The 18,235-nt window shown below is 33.4% G+C and overlaps 1 protein-coding gene across 1 annotated transcript in view; it reads right to left on the bottom strand.

Annotated features, from left to right (window-relative positions):
- The window catches only part of LOC113074449 (protein kinase C-binding protein NELL2-like), a 43,120-nt gene that overhangs the window by 8,677 nt on the left and 16,208 nt on the right, over positions 1-18,235 (bottom strand). The window contains exons 13-15 of the mRNA XM_026247294.1: positions 17,469-17,594; positions 9,563-9,685; positions 8,407-8,502 (exon numbers count right to left, since the gene is read on the bottom strand). Coding sequence (XP_026103079.1) covers positions 8,407-8,502; positions 9,563-9,685; positions 17,469-17,594 — 345 coding nt within the window. The remainder of the gene's footprint in view (positions 1-8,406; positions 8,503-9,562; positions 9,686-17,468; positions 17,595-18,235) is intronic.

Raw genomic sequence — 18,235 nt, 5'->3', positions numbered from 1 at the left:
GCATTACCTTACAGTAAATCCTCTGCAGTGAATAGATGCCATCAGAAAATGAGTTCAAACAGCTGATTAAAACACCACAATAATCCACAAACAGTCCACACAACTCTACAGTAGTTCATCAATCACTGTCCTATGAAGTGAATAGTTGCATGTTTTGAAACAAATCAATCATCTAAGCCTTTTAACATTAAACCATTGAGTTCATAATGCTTAATAAAGCTTTGTCCAGTGACAAAGTCCATCCTCATTTTACCTCTCACATCAAAATTCACCAACTTATCTGTTTAGAGCAATTTTGGACTTTAAGTTTAAGTTTCATGTTTAATTTTGGACCAGTTGAAGTCTATTAATAGATGAGACAGGCAGCCCATAATATGGCAAATTTCAATAATCAAGCCATGATGAATCAAAAGCATGCATTTCAATCTCAGAACTTTGGAAGGGTTCAACTTTGTTAACCTTTGAAGGTGATAAAAGCTAGAGCTGACAACAGGATTGATTTGTTTGTTTAGCTTTAGGCCATTATCCAAAATAAAATCCAAATCCTTGGCATCAAAAGAACGATATAGAGTGACAGAACCTAAGTAAACAGGAATCAAATCAGTTTTCTCGGTAGGCCCTTCAAAACAATTTGCATTTTATCATCCTTCATATGCAAAAAAAAAAATACATATGTATTGGTTAGCCATGATTTCAATTCTTGGATTAATTGATTCATGGCATACCTGTCATTGCACATAAATGGCATGTAAAGTTGGGTATCATCATAGTAGCAATGATACTACACACACAATTTCATAAATAGAAACAATGGGTAATATATAAAGTGAAAACATTAATGGTGCCAAAGTTGAACCCTGAGGGACATCACATGTAACACATAATATGAAAGAAGAATGCTTTATTATATTTATAGAGAATCTTCTGTTGGACAGAAAGGAACAAAATCATTCAAATACACTGCATCTAACACCGATCCAGCACTCAAGTGAGACTATAACAAAACAAGAGCTGAGTCAAACACTAGCAAGCACTAGTCAAGCACTAAAGCCATAGTATTACCAGCATCAGTATTACCTTTCAAAGGGCAGACTCTGTGCTGTGTAGAATTTTAAAACCAGCCTGAAAATGTTCAGAAATACTGTTACTATTCAAACATATTTTGCAGCTGCAAAGGTGCGCACAAAAAAAAAAAAAGATGCACAAAAAAGACAGCAGGGTAGAGATTGGTCTAAAACAGAGGTCTTCAACCCTGGGAACCACTGTCCTGCAGAGTTTAGCTACAACCCTAATCAAACACACCTGAGGCAGCAAATCTAGCTTCTCAGTGTTGCTTGAAAATACACAGGTAGGAGTGCTGAAGCTGGTTTGAAATAACCTTTGCAGGACAGTGGGTCCCCAGGAGCAGGGTTGAAGACCTCTGATTTTGAATAAGAATGAATTTGAATAAACTATCAGGCGAAGGGTACTTAGGGATTGGTGACACAGAAGCTAGTTTAGAAGCCACTTCTGAACCACAGACAACATCAGAGGCATCTTTCCTAGGCTAAGGAGAAGAAGAACTGGACTGTTGTGCAGTGGTCCAAAGTCCTCTTTTCAGATGAGAGCAAGTTTTGTATTTCATTGGTGGAGAAGCTCAAAGCCCAAGTTGCTTGAAGTCAAGTGTTCAGTTTTCAAAGTCTGTGATGATTTGGGGTGCAATGTCATCTGCTGGTGTTGGTCCATTGTGTTTTTTGAAAACCAAAGTCATTGCACTCGTTTACCAAGAAATCTTGGAACACTTCAGGCTTTCTTCTGCTGACCAGCTTTTTGAAGATGCTGATTTCATTTTCCAGCAGGATTTGGCACCTGCCAAAACTGCCAAAAGATCCAAAAGTTGGTTAAATGACCATGGTGTTGGTGTGCTTGACTGGCCAGAAAACTCACCAGACCTGAACCTCATAAAGAATCTATGGGGTATTGTCAAGAGGAAAATGAGGAACAAGAGACCAAAAAATATAGATGAGCTGAAGGCCACTGTCAAAGAAACCTGGGCTTCCATACCACCTCAGCACTGCTGAGAGTTTCACAATCTGAGTTGAATTACTGAAATAAATTAACTTTTCCACGACATTCTTATTTACTGAGATGCACCTGTATACTAGTAGAACAGGCTGAACACTTCCCGAGTCAAAATGCAAGGTAAAACAGATTATCCAATCCCATGAGTACAGATGGGAATAGTTATGGGTCCACAATAGAATCCTTAAGTCGATTTCATCAGGGATGAATCTTCAAACGGTAAGTCATCAATCCACTCAGTCCCTTAACGTCCCGGCTGTTCCCACGCCAGCTATCTCCTTCATCTGCTCTGCTCTAATTTTTTTTCCCTTTCTCTTCATCCCCCCCCTCCATCCTCACGCTAATGAACAGATTCACACCCACTGCTGGTTCTCACTGGGGAGCTCGGCACTGTAGAAGGGCCTTGATGCAAACAAGAGTGTGTGCATGAAAGCCTGGTCCCATTCTTAAAAAAAAAGTTTTTTTGGCAATTCAGAGGAAATTACTGTATTATCTTTAAAGTAGAACTAAACTGCTGTTCATAACCCGTTTTATTGATATTTCAAGATATTCAGGGAGAAAAAAAGAAATCTTTAATTGGAACAACATGAACATTTAGAAAGTAAATACAGTTGATATTTAACTGAATACGAGAATTTTTTTCTGTTTATATACTGACACCATTATCAATGTTTTTCCCTGTTTTAAGCAATTTAGAGAGATGCAAGAACAGTTAGAATAAACAGGTAAGGAAAAAAAAACTTTATAAAAAATAAAAGACTTCAAAGGCATTTTTTGCAGTCTAATCACTTATTACACAACATTTCACCACAAAAATAATTAAGGCAATAGAAGAATTAAGACAAAAATGTTTCAAAACCTTACCAGTTTGTTAGTTCTCTTATAATCCATTACATCTTACCAAACAATCGTAGCAAAATGGCAGCAGCTTAGTTTGTATGAAATGAGAGCGAGTCCGCGATACCAGGATTGTACACCATTTTAAATCAAATTTTAATATTTTATTAGCTACAAACAGAAAACTTCCACCAAGAAAAAAAATTGTTCAAGAAGAGTACAGCGCGGACTGCTGTTACCCGGATGAGTCTGTTATTAGCTTTTTCTGGTTGTTATCTAGGGATAACAAACCTCGGAATGTCGTGACTGACCAATCAGAATCAAACATTCCACAGAGCTATATAGTATATTTATATTTAATATTGCGACATATATATATATATATATATATATATATATATATATATATATATATATATATATATATATATAATAAAATATCAAAATAAATTATAATATATTTATAAAAGTATTGGTCATCTCATTAATAAATACTTAAACACATTACATAGCATTTAATAATAATTATAATATTATAACCCCCCCCCCCCCCCCGTATACATATGTGTATATATATATATATATATATATGATCAAATCAACATAAGTTTAAATTTAACAATTTAAAATAATATATTTAACAATTTTAATAATTACAATGGAAAATTATATATACTGAATTGTGTATTAAAATATATAAAGTACAATTTTAGAACTATTTTACATAATATTATACATTAATGTTTCAGTTTTAAGCAGGATAAATAGTAAGGGTAAATAGTAAATAGTTAGCTCCACCTCATTAAACAGAATGATTATTTTATTTAATTAATTAAATGTAAATATTTAAATGTAAATATTATGTTGCATTATAAATATATATATATAAAAGAATATAAAATATATAATTATATAGATATATATAAAATTAATTAAAATATATTTTGTGTTACTCTGATTATGATAAAATTGAGGTTTATTTTGCACAGTGAGGGAAAACAATCAACAGCTAAACACTAATTAGCTCCACCTCATTAGACATTATGAGTAACGCCTTGGAAAACATGAACCCAATGAAGCAGACATAATCATAGCACTTAAATAAACATGGAGGAGTTTTATCAGAAGACCCACCCAGCAGCTGTTTTGAATCTCTTTGTACATATAATGTTACACTCCTCCCTGTGGGACTGTCTCACCAGCTTCATTAAAATTGAATAGAGGTAGGGCTACTTTCTAGCTTTATATTATGAGTAAACACTTCTTGAGACTCCCATCCTGGTACAAAGACACAGTTAAGGAGTTCTGCGTCAGACCATAACCATTTTTTCGCAAGACTGCAAGTTGAAGATGCTTACATCTCCTTGCTATGCACCCATCACATAAAGAATTAACAAGTAGCCTGCAGAAACGTCTTGTTTAAGAGGAAGGACCCCTGAGCCCAGGGCGTTTAACCCCTGAGGACCAGCTGTAATTGGGTTTCCTTTATGAACAGAGCTTGTGTGAAGCATCTGAGCCAATCTGATGGATAATACATGGTGCCAATCTTCTAAGAGGTAAGAGCTGAAATATGAAAGGAAATGCGACTCCCTACAGTTTCCTTTTCAGAGGAAGATAAAAAGACAGCGATAGGGAGAGCTTCCCAAACAGCATTTCTATTCAGAAAGCATATCTGCGACAGGATATTTGATGGAGAAGACAATTAAGAGAAGAGTCTTTGTGCTTCACCCGATTACTCTCATTAAACAGACAGAATAACAATAAAAGCACAATACTCTCATCAAATTATTCCTCTGTTTTACCAGGAGAACAATATCCCCTGAACTAATGGCTTGCTTTGCATTTACAGAACTGGTAGGGAGTGTTACCGAAGTTGGCCATATGTGCCAACATCAAGCTGGCATAGATAAAAAGAGAGAGAGAGAGAGAGAGAGAGAGAGAGAGAGAGAGAGAGAAAGAGTCTTACTGACAAAAACGGAGAGTTTAATAATGCAGTTCTTTTAGTGGAGGGATAGGAGGTTTCAAAGGGACAGAGAACAGACTTTTCCTTGCCTCTCATGTTTGTTTGGGCAATATTTATCCTCTTTGTGATTTTGTCATAACATTAAATTTCCCCTCAGAGGAAGAAAGAAAACATGTGGGGAAACTGTGAGGGATTACAGGCGGCTGAGCGCACCAAACAAGCATTAAGCACATAGTCTATCACTCATATATACAGAAAAATACCACAAAACCCCAAAATGATGAGACCTCTTTAACATAACAAAAAAATTTTGGTCCTTTATCTTTTGGTAATTTCTCTCTGTAATTCACAAATTCATGAACAAATTTAATTGAAATAAAAACAGTTTTTGTGGGTTTCAAAGTCTTTATAAATATTTATAATTTTTGTAAAATAAAATCAGAGTATAAAATATTTGAAATAACTGTTTTGGAATGCTTATTAAGCCGTTTCCCTGTGTAGATATTTTAAGCTTTTCTTCCTTGTGGAGACATTTGGTCCCTGCAATGTAGGCAAAACCTGACCCATGTAACATAGCTGTGAGTTTGTCTGTGTGTCAGCCAGTTCTGCCTCCAAGAACGGTGAGTCAGGCTTTCAGCACACACACAGTGTCTCGCAAACCACACCTCACTCTATCTTCTCTCTATCTCTCTACCAGCTGTCTCCTTTAGTCCCCATGCCTCCTCATTTCCTCTCTCCTCACTCCTCTTTTTCTCTTTCTCTTCATCATCCCTCTGTCACTCACACATAGGAGCATGTGGGTGTCGGACCAGTTTGTAAAACATCAACGGCAGATGCCCTGCCGGGTAACATTGAGCAAAAGGTTCTAAGGTTTCTGTCTCTCTATCTCAAACACACACATACCTGGGGATCGCCATCTCTTTTTTGCTGTTCCAAATTCAGTTGCTCGCTTGAAACCGTACCTGCCAACACAAGCCTGCACTACAAAAAAATCTATCTCTGTATTTTTGGCTTGTTTTTGAATGAAATTTTGAAACATCCTTTGAACCAGTGTAGGGTAAGTTACTTTAAAAAAGAATTAATTACTAATAATATCGTCGATACTTTAATGCATGCACATACGTATTACCACAAAGTTCATAAACAACCTTCTGATATTTTAAAAACTAAATTCTTATAGCTTAGCACATTATAAACCAACCCGATCTCACGGCAATTCGTACATTTTTCACGAGGCTTATTCGTACGAATTCGTACGACCACACTCATACAAATTCATACGATTTTTGCCAAATCTTACGTATTTTTTACGAGTTGCACAATTCGTATGAATTTGTACGAATGACCTACACCTAACCCCGCCCCTAAACCTAACCGTCACTGGGATTTAGACAAATCGTATAAAATCATACTAGTGAGGTTGTACAAATTTGTACGAATAAGCCACCGCGTAAAAAAAGTACGAATTGGTCGTGAGATAGCGTTGTATAAACATCAAAATCTAATAGTACATTAGGAAAAGCCCAACTAGTAAAATACATATAAGTTTATGTAAAAATAGCATGTTAATTATTGTTATTCAGTTGTTGATTAACGCCGCGTCAAATCGTGCTGTTCTTCTGAGGTAAATTCTGGCTTATTCCTGATAGCAAGTCTTCTACCAAAAATAGATCTAAGTTTGTATCTAGGTGACGAGGGGGTTTGCATGCAAGTTTGGTTACAGGTAATGAACTCTGAGACGGGAAAGACTAACTTGACTGCGTTACATCCAACACTGCTTGGAAATAAAGTTTGTGTAGAAACCATTTTCAATCAGAAATTGCTAGTAGATTTCACAGTTAATCACAAATAAATAGCAAGCAAGACACTGAATGAAACTTGCAAACAGAAAAACTGAAATAGTATGTTCTTGTAAAATGTAGTCATGACATTATATATATATATATATATATATATATATATATATATATATATATATATATATATATAATGGAAAAACACAAAATACTGATTCCAAAATATTTTTTCTGCAGTGTTTATTTTTGCATGTACAACTCTGCACCAGTCCATGGAGAACGTGTCCACACCCTGACAAGTTTTCAGTGTCAAGTAATTTTCCTGTCAACACGAAAAGTGCAATACTGTGTGAAGCCACAAAATCACAGCCCTTCAGAACATATTTAATGTTTAATGTAAAGCTATGAGGTGTTGGCAGGCTTGTCAATGCATTGTAACAAAAACACAAACAAAACGACAGGCAAAACACCTTAACATGTCACTTGTCGTGATTGATTAGGATACAGACTGAAATTACATGGAAGAGATGTGATCTATATCTTGATGCTTTCATGGCACATTTGGTTACAACACGTTGTCGGGGAAACAGCTGACATCTATCTTCAGAATCAGACACATGCATTTTAACTGTGATGACACCTGTTTCACTTCTGTTTGTGGGGGGTTTCATGAAGAGAAGCTGCATTGATGACAGAATATAGTATATAAGACGACAAGCTGTATTGCATAACACTGTATCATATACTTGAAAGTTGACCACTGAATTTTGCTGATTGACGTTCAAATAAATAAATACGTTTTGTAATGATAATAAAAATAATATTATGTCTTCTGGTCTTTCTTTTTCTTTTATTTTTTCTTACTTTTTTCCTTATTTATATATATATATATATATATATATATATATATATATATATATATATATATGTTAACAATTTATTTTAATATTTAACTTTAATTTGAGGTTAAAATTGTTATTGAAAATCAGAATTTCACTAGCATATTGACTACTGAAAATATTTTTATAATACATTTTTATAATAATTATAATTTTATAATTTTTTATTTTTAGTATTATTTTATATTAATATTAATTTACATTAAATTATATTAATATTGTAATTTATTAATAATATACTAAAACTACTGTAAAAAGTAGTTATACCAAGTAATTATATTTTTCTTTTTTAAATAATTTTTTTAATTTATTGTAATTTATAATTATATTGATTACATTTATCCATTACATTTGTTGATTTATAAAATAAATAACCCCCGTTTGTATATATTCTGTATTATAATACAGAAATATATTAAAATACTTTGCAATCATCAAAATATAGTGGATAAGTTTAGCAATTTTTCATTGCATATCTGCAAGCATCACTTTAGATCATCCTTTGACATTAATCATCAAATTCCTAGCAAACATGCATATCAGCTGTGTCATGAAATATCGCACAGTCCACATAGAGACATCTTTGATCATGTTCACATTCTTGGAAATCATCTGAGAGAAGTATCGCACTCGCCTCGAAAAATAAATCATCTCTCCTCCAAGCTTCTGCAGCTCCTATAGCACTATTATTGCAACCAACTCACTCCAACACTATAATATGAAAACACTTGAGAGGCAACATCACAGTATGAGAATATGCTGTACACTTTTCTCCACTTCCAATTTCTTGCTCTGACTGCTGTTGAAAGGTTACAGGAAATGTCCTTCCACTGGCCTAATTGCGTCTTACCTGTCTCACATCTCTTTCCAGTGAAGCCCTGCTGGCAGATGCAGGTATCTGGAGAGACGCAGGAACCTCCATTGAGACACTGGCCCTCACACAGCACTGCACATCAAACACAAGACACACGGGTCAACACACATTTCAGCAGAACTACACCATACCAATAAAACAGGTCTCTGAATACTAAGCTAATGCACGGTAGCAGAATAGCGATGCACACTGTGAGAAATATATATATATAAATTTCAAGTTTAATTGTTACTTGCTATTTCTTTGTAATTAATTAGCAATTTGTAAAAGAAAAATTACATTCCTTTTTTTTAAATGTAATGGTACTATTTGCAGTATGCATCTAAATGTGTATAGCTATAATATAATAAGGTATAATATTCTGGATTATGCATTAGATAATGCGGTGCAAATGCAGTGTAATGAACCTGACAATTGCTTTCAAATTTCTTTAATTTGCTTGTAATTCGTTCTTTTGTTTATTATACCCTTATGATATAATTACTTAAATATCTACTATGACAAACGTTTTTAAAAATACTTGTTATTTATTTGTTTATTAATTATTATACATTTTTTATTTATCATTCATAAAGAAATATCTTTGTTCTGTTCATTTTAAAGTTCAATTTGCTTATTTATTTCTTTGCTCATTTTTATTATTTTACTTGGAATATTAACTTGTTTTTTAAATTGAGAAATACTTTGTTTTAACTAAATTTGTTCATATTATTATTATTATTATTAGTAGTAGTAGTAGTAGTATATTAATTTAAGTGGATAGTCCATACTAACTGATTGAGTTGTTTCAAAAACTGTATGACTTTTGTTCTTCTGTAAAACAAGATATTTTGAGAAATGTCTTTGTTTTTGTTTTGTTTTTTCACATAATGGAAACCAACGCTGTTCTCCAATATTATGAGTTCCAGAGAAGAAAGTAAGTCATAAGGATTTAAAAAGACACAAGTATGAGTAAATAATGACAGAATTTTCATTTTTAAGATTGACTATCACTTTAACATTATAAATACATTCATATTAATGTTAACCCTGACATTAGTTAAATTTGTTTTTGAAAATCAATAATCTTTACTGTAGTTTTGGTACTAAGACAGTACAATGTATAGTGTAGAGTTCAGATGTTTGTGCTTACCTCTGCAGACGGTTCCGTTACCGACGTATCCTGGTTTACAAGAGCAACTGTGTCCGTCCACCGTATTGAAGCAAAGAGCGTTTTCATCACAGGTATTCAGTTCACGCACACACTCGTCGTGCTCTGAAAACACAAGAGGCATGTGCATCAGTGTGTGTTTGCACACTTTCCTCAAACTTTTTGCACGTTCTGCACTTTCCATCTTCCTTGCTGCTGTTTCTCTCAGAGGAAATACAAGATGAAAAACAAGTAGAAGGAAGGAGAAAAAGACAGAAAGAAAGAATAAAAACACGAAAAGGGGTAGGAGTCAGATGCGCATGAGTACGGTGCTTAGGGAATAACTGACACTACTGTACAAAAATAATATGCCACAGTCTTTGTTGAAGGTTGTCTGCGCATTTGAGATGCTGTCAAATATTAATATGTTTTTTATGCACTTAGTCTTTCTCTATATGGGAATATATATATATATATATATATATATATATATTTAATCAGGATTCTTTGATTAGATAATTCAAATGAACAGCATGCATTTGAAGTAGAAATTTATATATTTTTATGAACATCATTTTTTTTTTTTCATTTCTTGAGCCTTTGCCTTTTTATTTTTTATTTTTTATTTATTTTTTTACTTTCACTTAAAATTCAAGGTTAAACATTTAATTTATAATAAAGAATGCAAACCAGTCCATATATTACACTGTAAAAAATTGCTGTAGTTTCTACAGCTAAATTTTACAGAATTTTACTGTATAAACATTTTACAAGATGCAGCTGTAATTCGCAATGCATTATGGGTCAAATAAGGTTTTACAGTTGTTAACAGTATATTTCCACGTCAACTGTAATTCATTTACAAGAAGCAGGTGTTTCCTACACTAACTTACTGTAGTGTGGCATTATGGGATTGCGCGCGCATCATTCAAATTCAGAAACCCAGCCGACTGGAGCAGCTCGAGAACGATTGAAGATAAGAGGCTTTATTCATAATTCCTGGTAAGTTCACTTAATTATACTTAAGAAATATAACCCTTTATATTTATTTAAGTTAATCTATAAGCAATTTCATGTCACAAAAGCCTCCTATCCTGACATTTAGTGGCCTTGGTAACTTCTGTGCAGTAAACTGGGAATTGCTATCATAGCATAGTTACGCCAAATGTTCGATTTCTGGAAGTAAAATGTTCTTATTGAGAGCATTTAAAAGTAGTGTTTACCTAATGCGAACGATTGTCATAGAAACGAACGTTACTATCTATCTAAATAACTGACGAAGAGCAAAATTTGAAATTTCATTCGTTTATATGTGTTCAACTATCCCATATTGACTCAACGCCTTACTATAATAAGTGAAAGACATCTTTATATGCCCGACTGGACAAGTTAGCCTGATTAAAAAAAAAAAAAAAAAAAAAAGACCGAGGAAGCATCGAAACGCGAGACTGATTCTGATTATATTAACGTTTCATTCAACATCAAAACAAGATTAACCGCACACATAAACTCACAGAAAATACATGAGGTAAGTTAAATGTTCAACTGTTGAGTTTATTTATAACATATAAGAAGCATCACAAGTGAGCTGTTTTGCTGAGTATCACGATTGCAAATACATAGTTCAATAAACAATTAGTTCACAAGTTACTTACTTTTTTAGACACAATATTAACTGTTGTTGTATTTCACCGACGAATATAGTTCCAAACAAAGACCAAAGCAAAACTATTTTGCTCATTCTCAAATCAAAACTCTCCAAACTTGAGCTAAATGATTCATCTTTTTGAACGGATCAGTTCAATAAATGACTCAGTTGATTCCCTCATTAAGTTATTTACTGCCACCTAATGGCGGATTAGTTTCAGGTTTAATAAGTAGCATTGCATTTTTCCAACATTTATTAATTGTATTTTCAAATTTCATATAATTTTGCACTGTTAATTATTTCATTTGATTGGTGGTACAGTCCTAAAATGTAATATTACAATTTATAATTATAAATTATATAATTTATAATAGTTTGTTTAGTCTAATATATATGCCTTTTGGGGTGTTCATTTTGGTCTCATTTACAGTACATAATGCTTTAAAGAAATCACAAGATCATTTTCATTGTCAGAATAGTCCATCTGCCATCAGTGGTTCAACTGCTATTTTACAAAGCTACAAGAATAATTTTTTTATGCAAAGAAAACAAAGAACAACTTTATTCAACAAAGTCGTTATCATAGCTGTTTTCGTTCAAATCAAAGCGTAAATAAACATAGAAAGCGTGTCCATGTGACCCAGCTGACACAGAACAGGCTATGTAGTGTGTGTCCAACAGATACTCTCCAAAATGGCACTACACTGACGCAGAGGAGGCGAATTGTTGAATAAATCGATATTTTTGTTTTCTTTGCATACAAAAAGTATTGTCTTCGCTTCATAACGTTACGGTTGAACCACTGATGGACTATTCTGATGATGTCTTTCATACTTTTCTGGGCCTTGACAGTGGTATTTACAGTCTATGGGACAGTCACAATCTTCCCGGTTGCATCCAAAATATCTTAAATTGTGTTCTGAAGACGAACAAAGCTTTTACGGGTTTGGATCGACATGAGGGTAAGATTTTCATTTTGGGGTGGAGTAACCTTTTAAGTACTGGTAAATGCTGATTGTATTGTATAAGTGGCATTTTGACATTTATTTTATTGAGCTAGTTTCATTTGATACATAACTTTATCCTGATGCTTTTGCTTGTTTTTATGTGCAGATGTTTTCTTGGAATCACTACACTCACTGGATACAAGACAGACACATAGAGGCAAAACAAGAGGAACAACCCTCATGTCTGTGCTCATCTCAGAGAGTTGATGGACTTTCAGTATGTATTTATTAAATTGTCTTTTGCAGGAATATTCTTAATTTAATAGAACATAAGCTCAAACAACAGAATTTGTGATTTAATGTTGAATCCAGCATTTTATTTGAATCCTTTTCTTAAAAATTTTTTTTTTTTAATTTTGAAATGTTTAAAAAAAATTATACAAATTCTGTTGATTGACCTTCATTTTTATAGAAATGTAATGTTCTACTCTGAATATGGCTTTTTTTAAACAGTTATTTGTGATGCTATGCTATTTTTATGATAAGATTTAACTGTTGAAAGACTGAAAATTTTATTTTACCAGTAAAAGCCTTGCAATGTCTTTCTGCCAGTTTTAATAAATACTTATTTGCAACATCATTGACTTGGTTTTCATTCATTTGTAAATGTATTAAGATAGAGCTCATGATAATGCATTATATCAGTATTTTATAGTTTACTGTTGAAATTATTCTTTAAAGCAGTTTCATTGTTAAATTATTACAATATCATATTGTATTTAGGGGTATTTACATGATTTTATTGGCAACTTTTGTTGCCAGCTAAATACTGTAATTTAATGAAATTACAAAGAAATGCTGTAAAATATATTTACAGGACTTTATTGGCAACTTTTTTGCCAGGTAAATACTGCACTTTAGTGAATTTACAAAATATTGCTGTAAAATAAACTACTTGTAAAATTCAATGTTACTGTAAAAAATACTACAAACTACTGTATATTCACATACAGCAATTAACTGTTATTTGCTTTGCAGTAATATCCTGTAATCCATTTTACAGCAATTAACATCATTTTTACAGGATTTTATTGGCAACTTTTTTGCCAGTAAAATCCTGTAAATTCTACAGTACATTTTTTACAGTGTATTTACACTATAATAATAGTAATAAATTTTGCATTGAAATTGATCATGAAACATTCAGCAATCATTTCACAATGTTACAGTCTTACGATGACCTCCAGATGACCCCAAACTAAAAGAAAGGCTTCACTTGGCCTACTTAAAATGCCAATGAAAGGTTTTCTGCTGCAGATATCTTTGGGGAAAAACACTTACTTAATATTTAAAAACACTAATAGTTGCAATGTAATTTTTAGCAAATCTAAGACTCAATATCTGATTTTCAAATTGCAGATTATAATGCTGTGATGCCTAAATTGAATAGTAGCATTTCAAAGGATTTATTTAGCATTTTTATCTAATATGAAGATCCAAAAGAAGAAATAACGTGTGAAAAAAAGCCAATAAACAATTTGGTCCAATATCAGCTCCATTGGCTCCCTTGACACAAGCTCTGTTTACCTCAATCAGTTATATTACAGTCATGCCAAGCAGCGTTTGACTGAGATGAATCCCTCACAGTGGACGTGTTTGTGTGGTCTGATTTCTCATCTGCGTTGCCCATGACAGCTAAAATGACACCAATTATCCTCCTAATTACTCACATTAACAAGCTTTTCTCTCCCTGCCTCACACATATTCATGTACCTTCTATCTTCCAGATGGGCAGATCTGTCAGCTACCAGGTGAAAAAATATATACTCACATAAGCACTGAAAACAACAGCAGACCCACATTGTGCTTAGAAATACACACACACACACACACACACACACACACACACACACACACACACACACACATATCTGTTACATATTCTGTTTAATCTTTCCAAATCCCAATGTTTACACCTGTCTGGTGTCTTTTTCTTCAACGCAAGTCACTTTTCATTTCCTCAAACCCATCCTCCGGTGAAGCAAAACTGCCTAATCTACTTTATTCATAAATCTTACAGCACAGATCTTTTAATCACTCTCATTAAAATGTCATTAAATAATCTCATTAAAACGCACTTTAACCGATGAATGATGCTGATTGGCTGTGTGTTTTTATGCTGCATTTGCAGCTGAATTAAGGAATCTTAACCAAATCACAGATTCAGTCTGAACGCTTGCACAGGGTGCCAAAAACCATATTCGTTCTTACAGACAGAAATGCTGTTTCTCAAGCATGCAATAAAAAAAATCACATTTGGAAAAGATGATTCGTTGTGTTTGTGCATGAAAGGGATAGTTCATCCAAAGAATAAAATCATTTAGTCCTAGTCCTCATGTCTTTTGAAACCTGTTTCACTTTATACTGTGAAACACAAAAGAAGTTGTTTAGCAGAACGTCCAAGCTGCTCTTTTCCACAATGTAAGTGAATGGCGAACATGGTTGCGGAAAGGCTTTTTTCAGTTTGTTGCTTACACAAACATATCACATGGCTTTAGAAGACTTTGAATACAGTGAATGGATATGGATCACTTGTATGATATAGAACAGCATGAACGTTTTTCAAAACATCTCCTTTGGAGCAAAGAAAGTCACACAGAATTGAAACGACATGAGTGTGAGTAAATGATAGCTATTCTAATTTCAAGGTGAACTATTCTTGAAAATTAGAAACCTAATTAAGGTGAAATCTCGCTGACCTTTGAAGGGACATTTACATGGACAGCTCTGTCCAGAATAGCACATAAATGAACTGATTGGAGACTAACGTCATTTTTAGTTTAACATCTGCTGACTGCTCAAGAGGAACTAATGAAGTATTCTGTAAGAGACAGAGAGAAAGTAGAAATAGAAATCCCATAATTACTGTTATTAACTGCGTATATTCTTTTCTTCGTTTGACAACAAATGTCTGGTACTGTTCATGTAACTGACAAAACCTCTTATCATGCCTACAAGTTCTTTCATTGCATAGTTAAAGGACGTAATTAGTAAATATCAGTGAGTCGATTATGAAGGCAAGACAGAGCTTTAATGAACAGATATGGAAACAGTGGAGCGCAATTAAAATAATTACAGTAATTCCAATAACTTCTGATGTTTTAAATTAAAATACGATCAGCTGATTAAAGGGCTTTTGTTTCAAACCAGGTAACGTCTATTGCAACTTCATTTTAAATGAATTACAGTTTCAACTGATGCGACTGCAGGCTGAAGATTATCTCATAATAATCCCATAGGCAAAATATGCAATATTTTTCTCTGTGTGACTGCACACATGAATAATTGAAAATAAAAATGTTTTGCCATCAGAAAGCCAGCCTCCCTGAGCTAATCAACAATAGACACAAAGATTTCAACCAATCATCACTGGGGAACAGATCCAGAGGGAAAAATGAGATATTCAACAAATAGAGTTAAACTTATAACTGCTGCAAGTAATGGTTTCATTCAATGGATATAAAAGCAGCACAGTGTGCATTTACATTAATTAAAAAATAAATCTCTCACCTGTACATTTTGAGATGACAACACACATTCAGAGGATCAATTTCAAAAATGACAACCCAAATATGATTCTGCAACAATTCTTTGATTCTAGAATAGCATTAATAGAGTTTCAGCCATTGTGAACACCATTTATGGATCAGTATCCAAATAATGCTCTAGATAGGCAAATTTAACCATACAATAATTGACTCCATAACTCTACATAAGTTTGAGGCTCAATGCTGTTCAATTTCTGTAAGCTTTTTCATCAACTGCTGAGCACAACCACATTACCAGGTCATTAGAGGCTTGCTCAGAGAAAGCTTTTTCCACTTGTGCCTTCGTACATCAGTCCAGCTCTTTCCATTACAAAACAACAACATGCAGCATTATAACGAACAGAAGTCGTCATCTACCCAGAACTTGATAGCGAGGTCTGTGGTATGCAGACTACGTGAAAAATAATGAGAATAAATAACAACAACGCAGCTGGCCTTGAAAACACATGGCTTTCTGAGATGATCAGCAGAAAGAAACCTTGAACAGTTTCAAAATAAAAGCTGAACTGTTGTTGCCCATGATTGCGCCTTGCAGCCCAGGTGCAGTTTTTTTGTGCTTTTGTGTATTTATTGAGACAGAAACCTTCCTGGCCTCTTCATTGTAATTAATTCAGTTTTAAAGTAGGTCACAGAAGGACTAAGGCTCATTTATCGCATAGTTGTTCCCTTGCATCATGTTTTGCTTCCTTATCCTGCACTCCTGAAGAGATTTAATAGCTTTTTTTAAGTTAAAGATCAGGAGCACAAACCATCTGTACTTTCCATCAGTGAAAAATTTCACATATGCTGTCTTTTATCCCCCCCAAATTCACTTTCTCAACCCTTTTTTTCTTTCTCCCTCTGTTTAATTCTCATTATTCCACTAATGCATGCACTATTAAAGCAATGTTAAACAATGCTCGATAAGATGCATAAAACAAACATCATTAGAACAAAACAAAAAAACAAAACTATATTTTTTCTGTATGTTGATATGTATATATATATATATATATATATATATATATATATATATATATATATATATATATATATATATATATATATATATCAACCATTTTATTTATTTAAATATTAAAATCAATTAAATGAAAATGAAATGAAATTTGAGTTTTTACTCACATTAAAAAAGCACAAAAAAGAGAGAAAAGATAACAGCAAAAGTTTATTAAAAAGATTTATGTTTCAAAAACTAGAAAACTAAAAAAATATATAAGAATGTAATTGTAATTATAGTTTACAATATTACTGTATTTTTTATCAAATAAAAACAGTCCTGATGTATTTAAGTGACTACTTTCAAAAACAGTTTTAAAATATGCATGAATTATTCAAAAACTTTTGGAATACTACATAGTAAAATATTTATTATATTAAAATATTAAACATAGTAGCTGCATCCATTTAATAAAATATTAATTCACTTAATTAAGATTATTCCATGATTTTACTTACAATATTTTTAAAAATCGATCTACTCCTTAACAAATGCTCATATTTCTTTAATGAGTGAATAAAAATGAGTGAACGAGTGCCAAATGTGGCATATTAGATGAATTTATGGGTTCTTTAATCATATTTTAATGGCCTGGAACCATGACCTAATTATAAACACTCCAGACACATTATGCCATGGATCTCATCTAAGAGATTCAAGTTAATAATTCCATGGCGAAAAAGCCCATCTGAATGATTTCTGTACTCACCTGTGCAGGAGTAATCATCAATGCGGACATAGCCGCTGTTGCAGACACACATAAAGGAGCCGGGTGTGTTCATACACATTGTGTTCTCCCTGCAGTAGTGTTTCCCCTCCGCACACTCATCAATATCTGCAAGCACAGCAGAACACAAGACACACTCTGTACTATGACCCGGACACAACACGGTTTGCAAAACATTTGGGAAGAAGCAATGCCAAAATCCACCATTCACACTGCAGCTGCGATCAATTAGCAGCATTTGTCTAGAGTGCTGAAAGATCCAGTCTTCTGTTGTACAAAGAACATTACTCTTCACACTACTGCAGGAAACTGTTAAGACTGTAATGTAGCAGGAACATCAACACCATGTTTGAATTGTTTGATGAATATTTAAAGGGAAGCACAAATAATTAAATTATGCCATATTATACATTTGTCGCCTCAAATCTTATTTGACCCCCTGTCTTCCATGAAAACAAGTAAATAAACCACTGCTTTAAACTTCTTGTAAATCTACCTGAAACTTCAACAGCCTTGATGATAGAAAGAAAACAAATCCATCTATAATAAAGAGAAAGTGGTTTGAATATCTTTTGAAAATAATGCATAGTACCGCATGTGTGACTCAGTCAAGTCCTTAAAGTGCATTAATAAAACACAGAACACTTCTAGACCTTTCACGTTCTGTCCCTTTCCTCCACCCCCTTCACTTTCTCAGCCTCCAGCTTTTTCTCTTATACTTTTCATAGACACACACTTGTCTTTCGGTC

Source organism: Carassius auratus, unplaced genomic scaffold (genome assembly GCF_003368295.1).
Source record: "Carassius auratus strain Wakin unplaced genomic scaffold, ASM336829v1 scaf_tig00014694, whole genome shotgun sequence".
NCBI lineage: Eukaryota > Metazoa > Chordata > Actinopteri > Cypriniformes > Cyprinidae > Carassius > Carassius auratus.
Note: the sequence above shows the minus strand (reverse complement) of the source record. Positions and strands in the feature narration are given on the sequence as shown.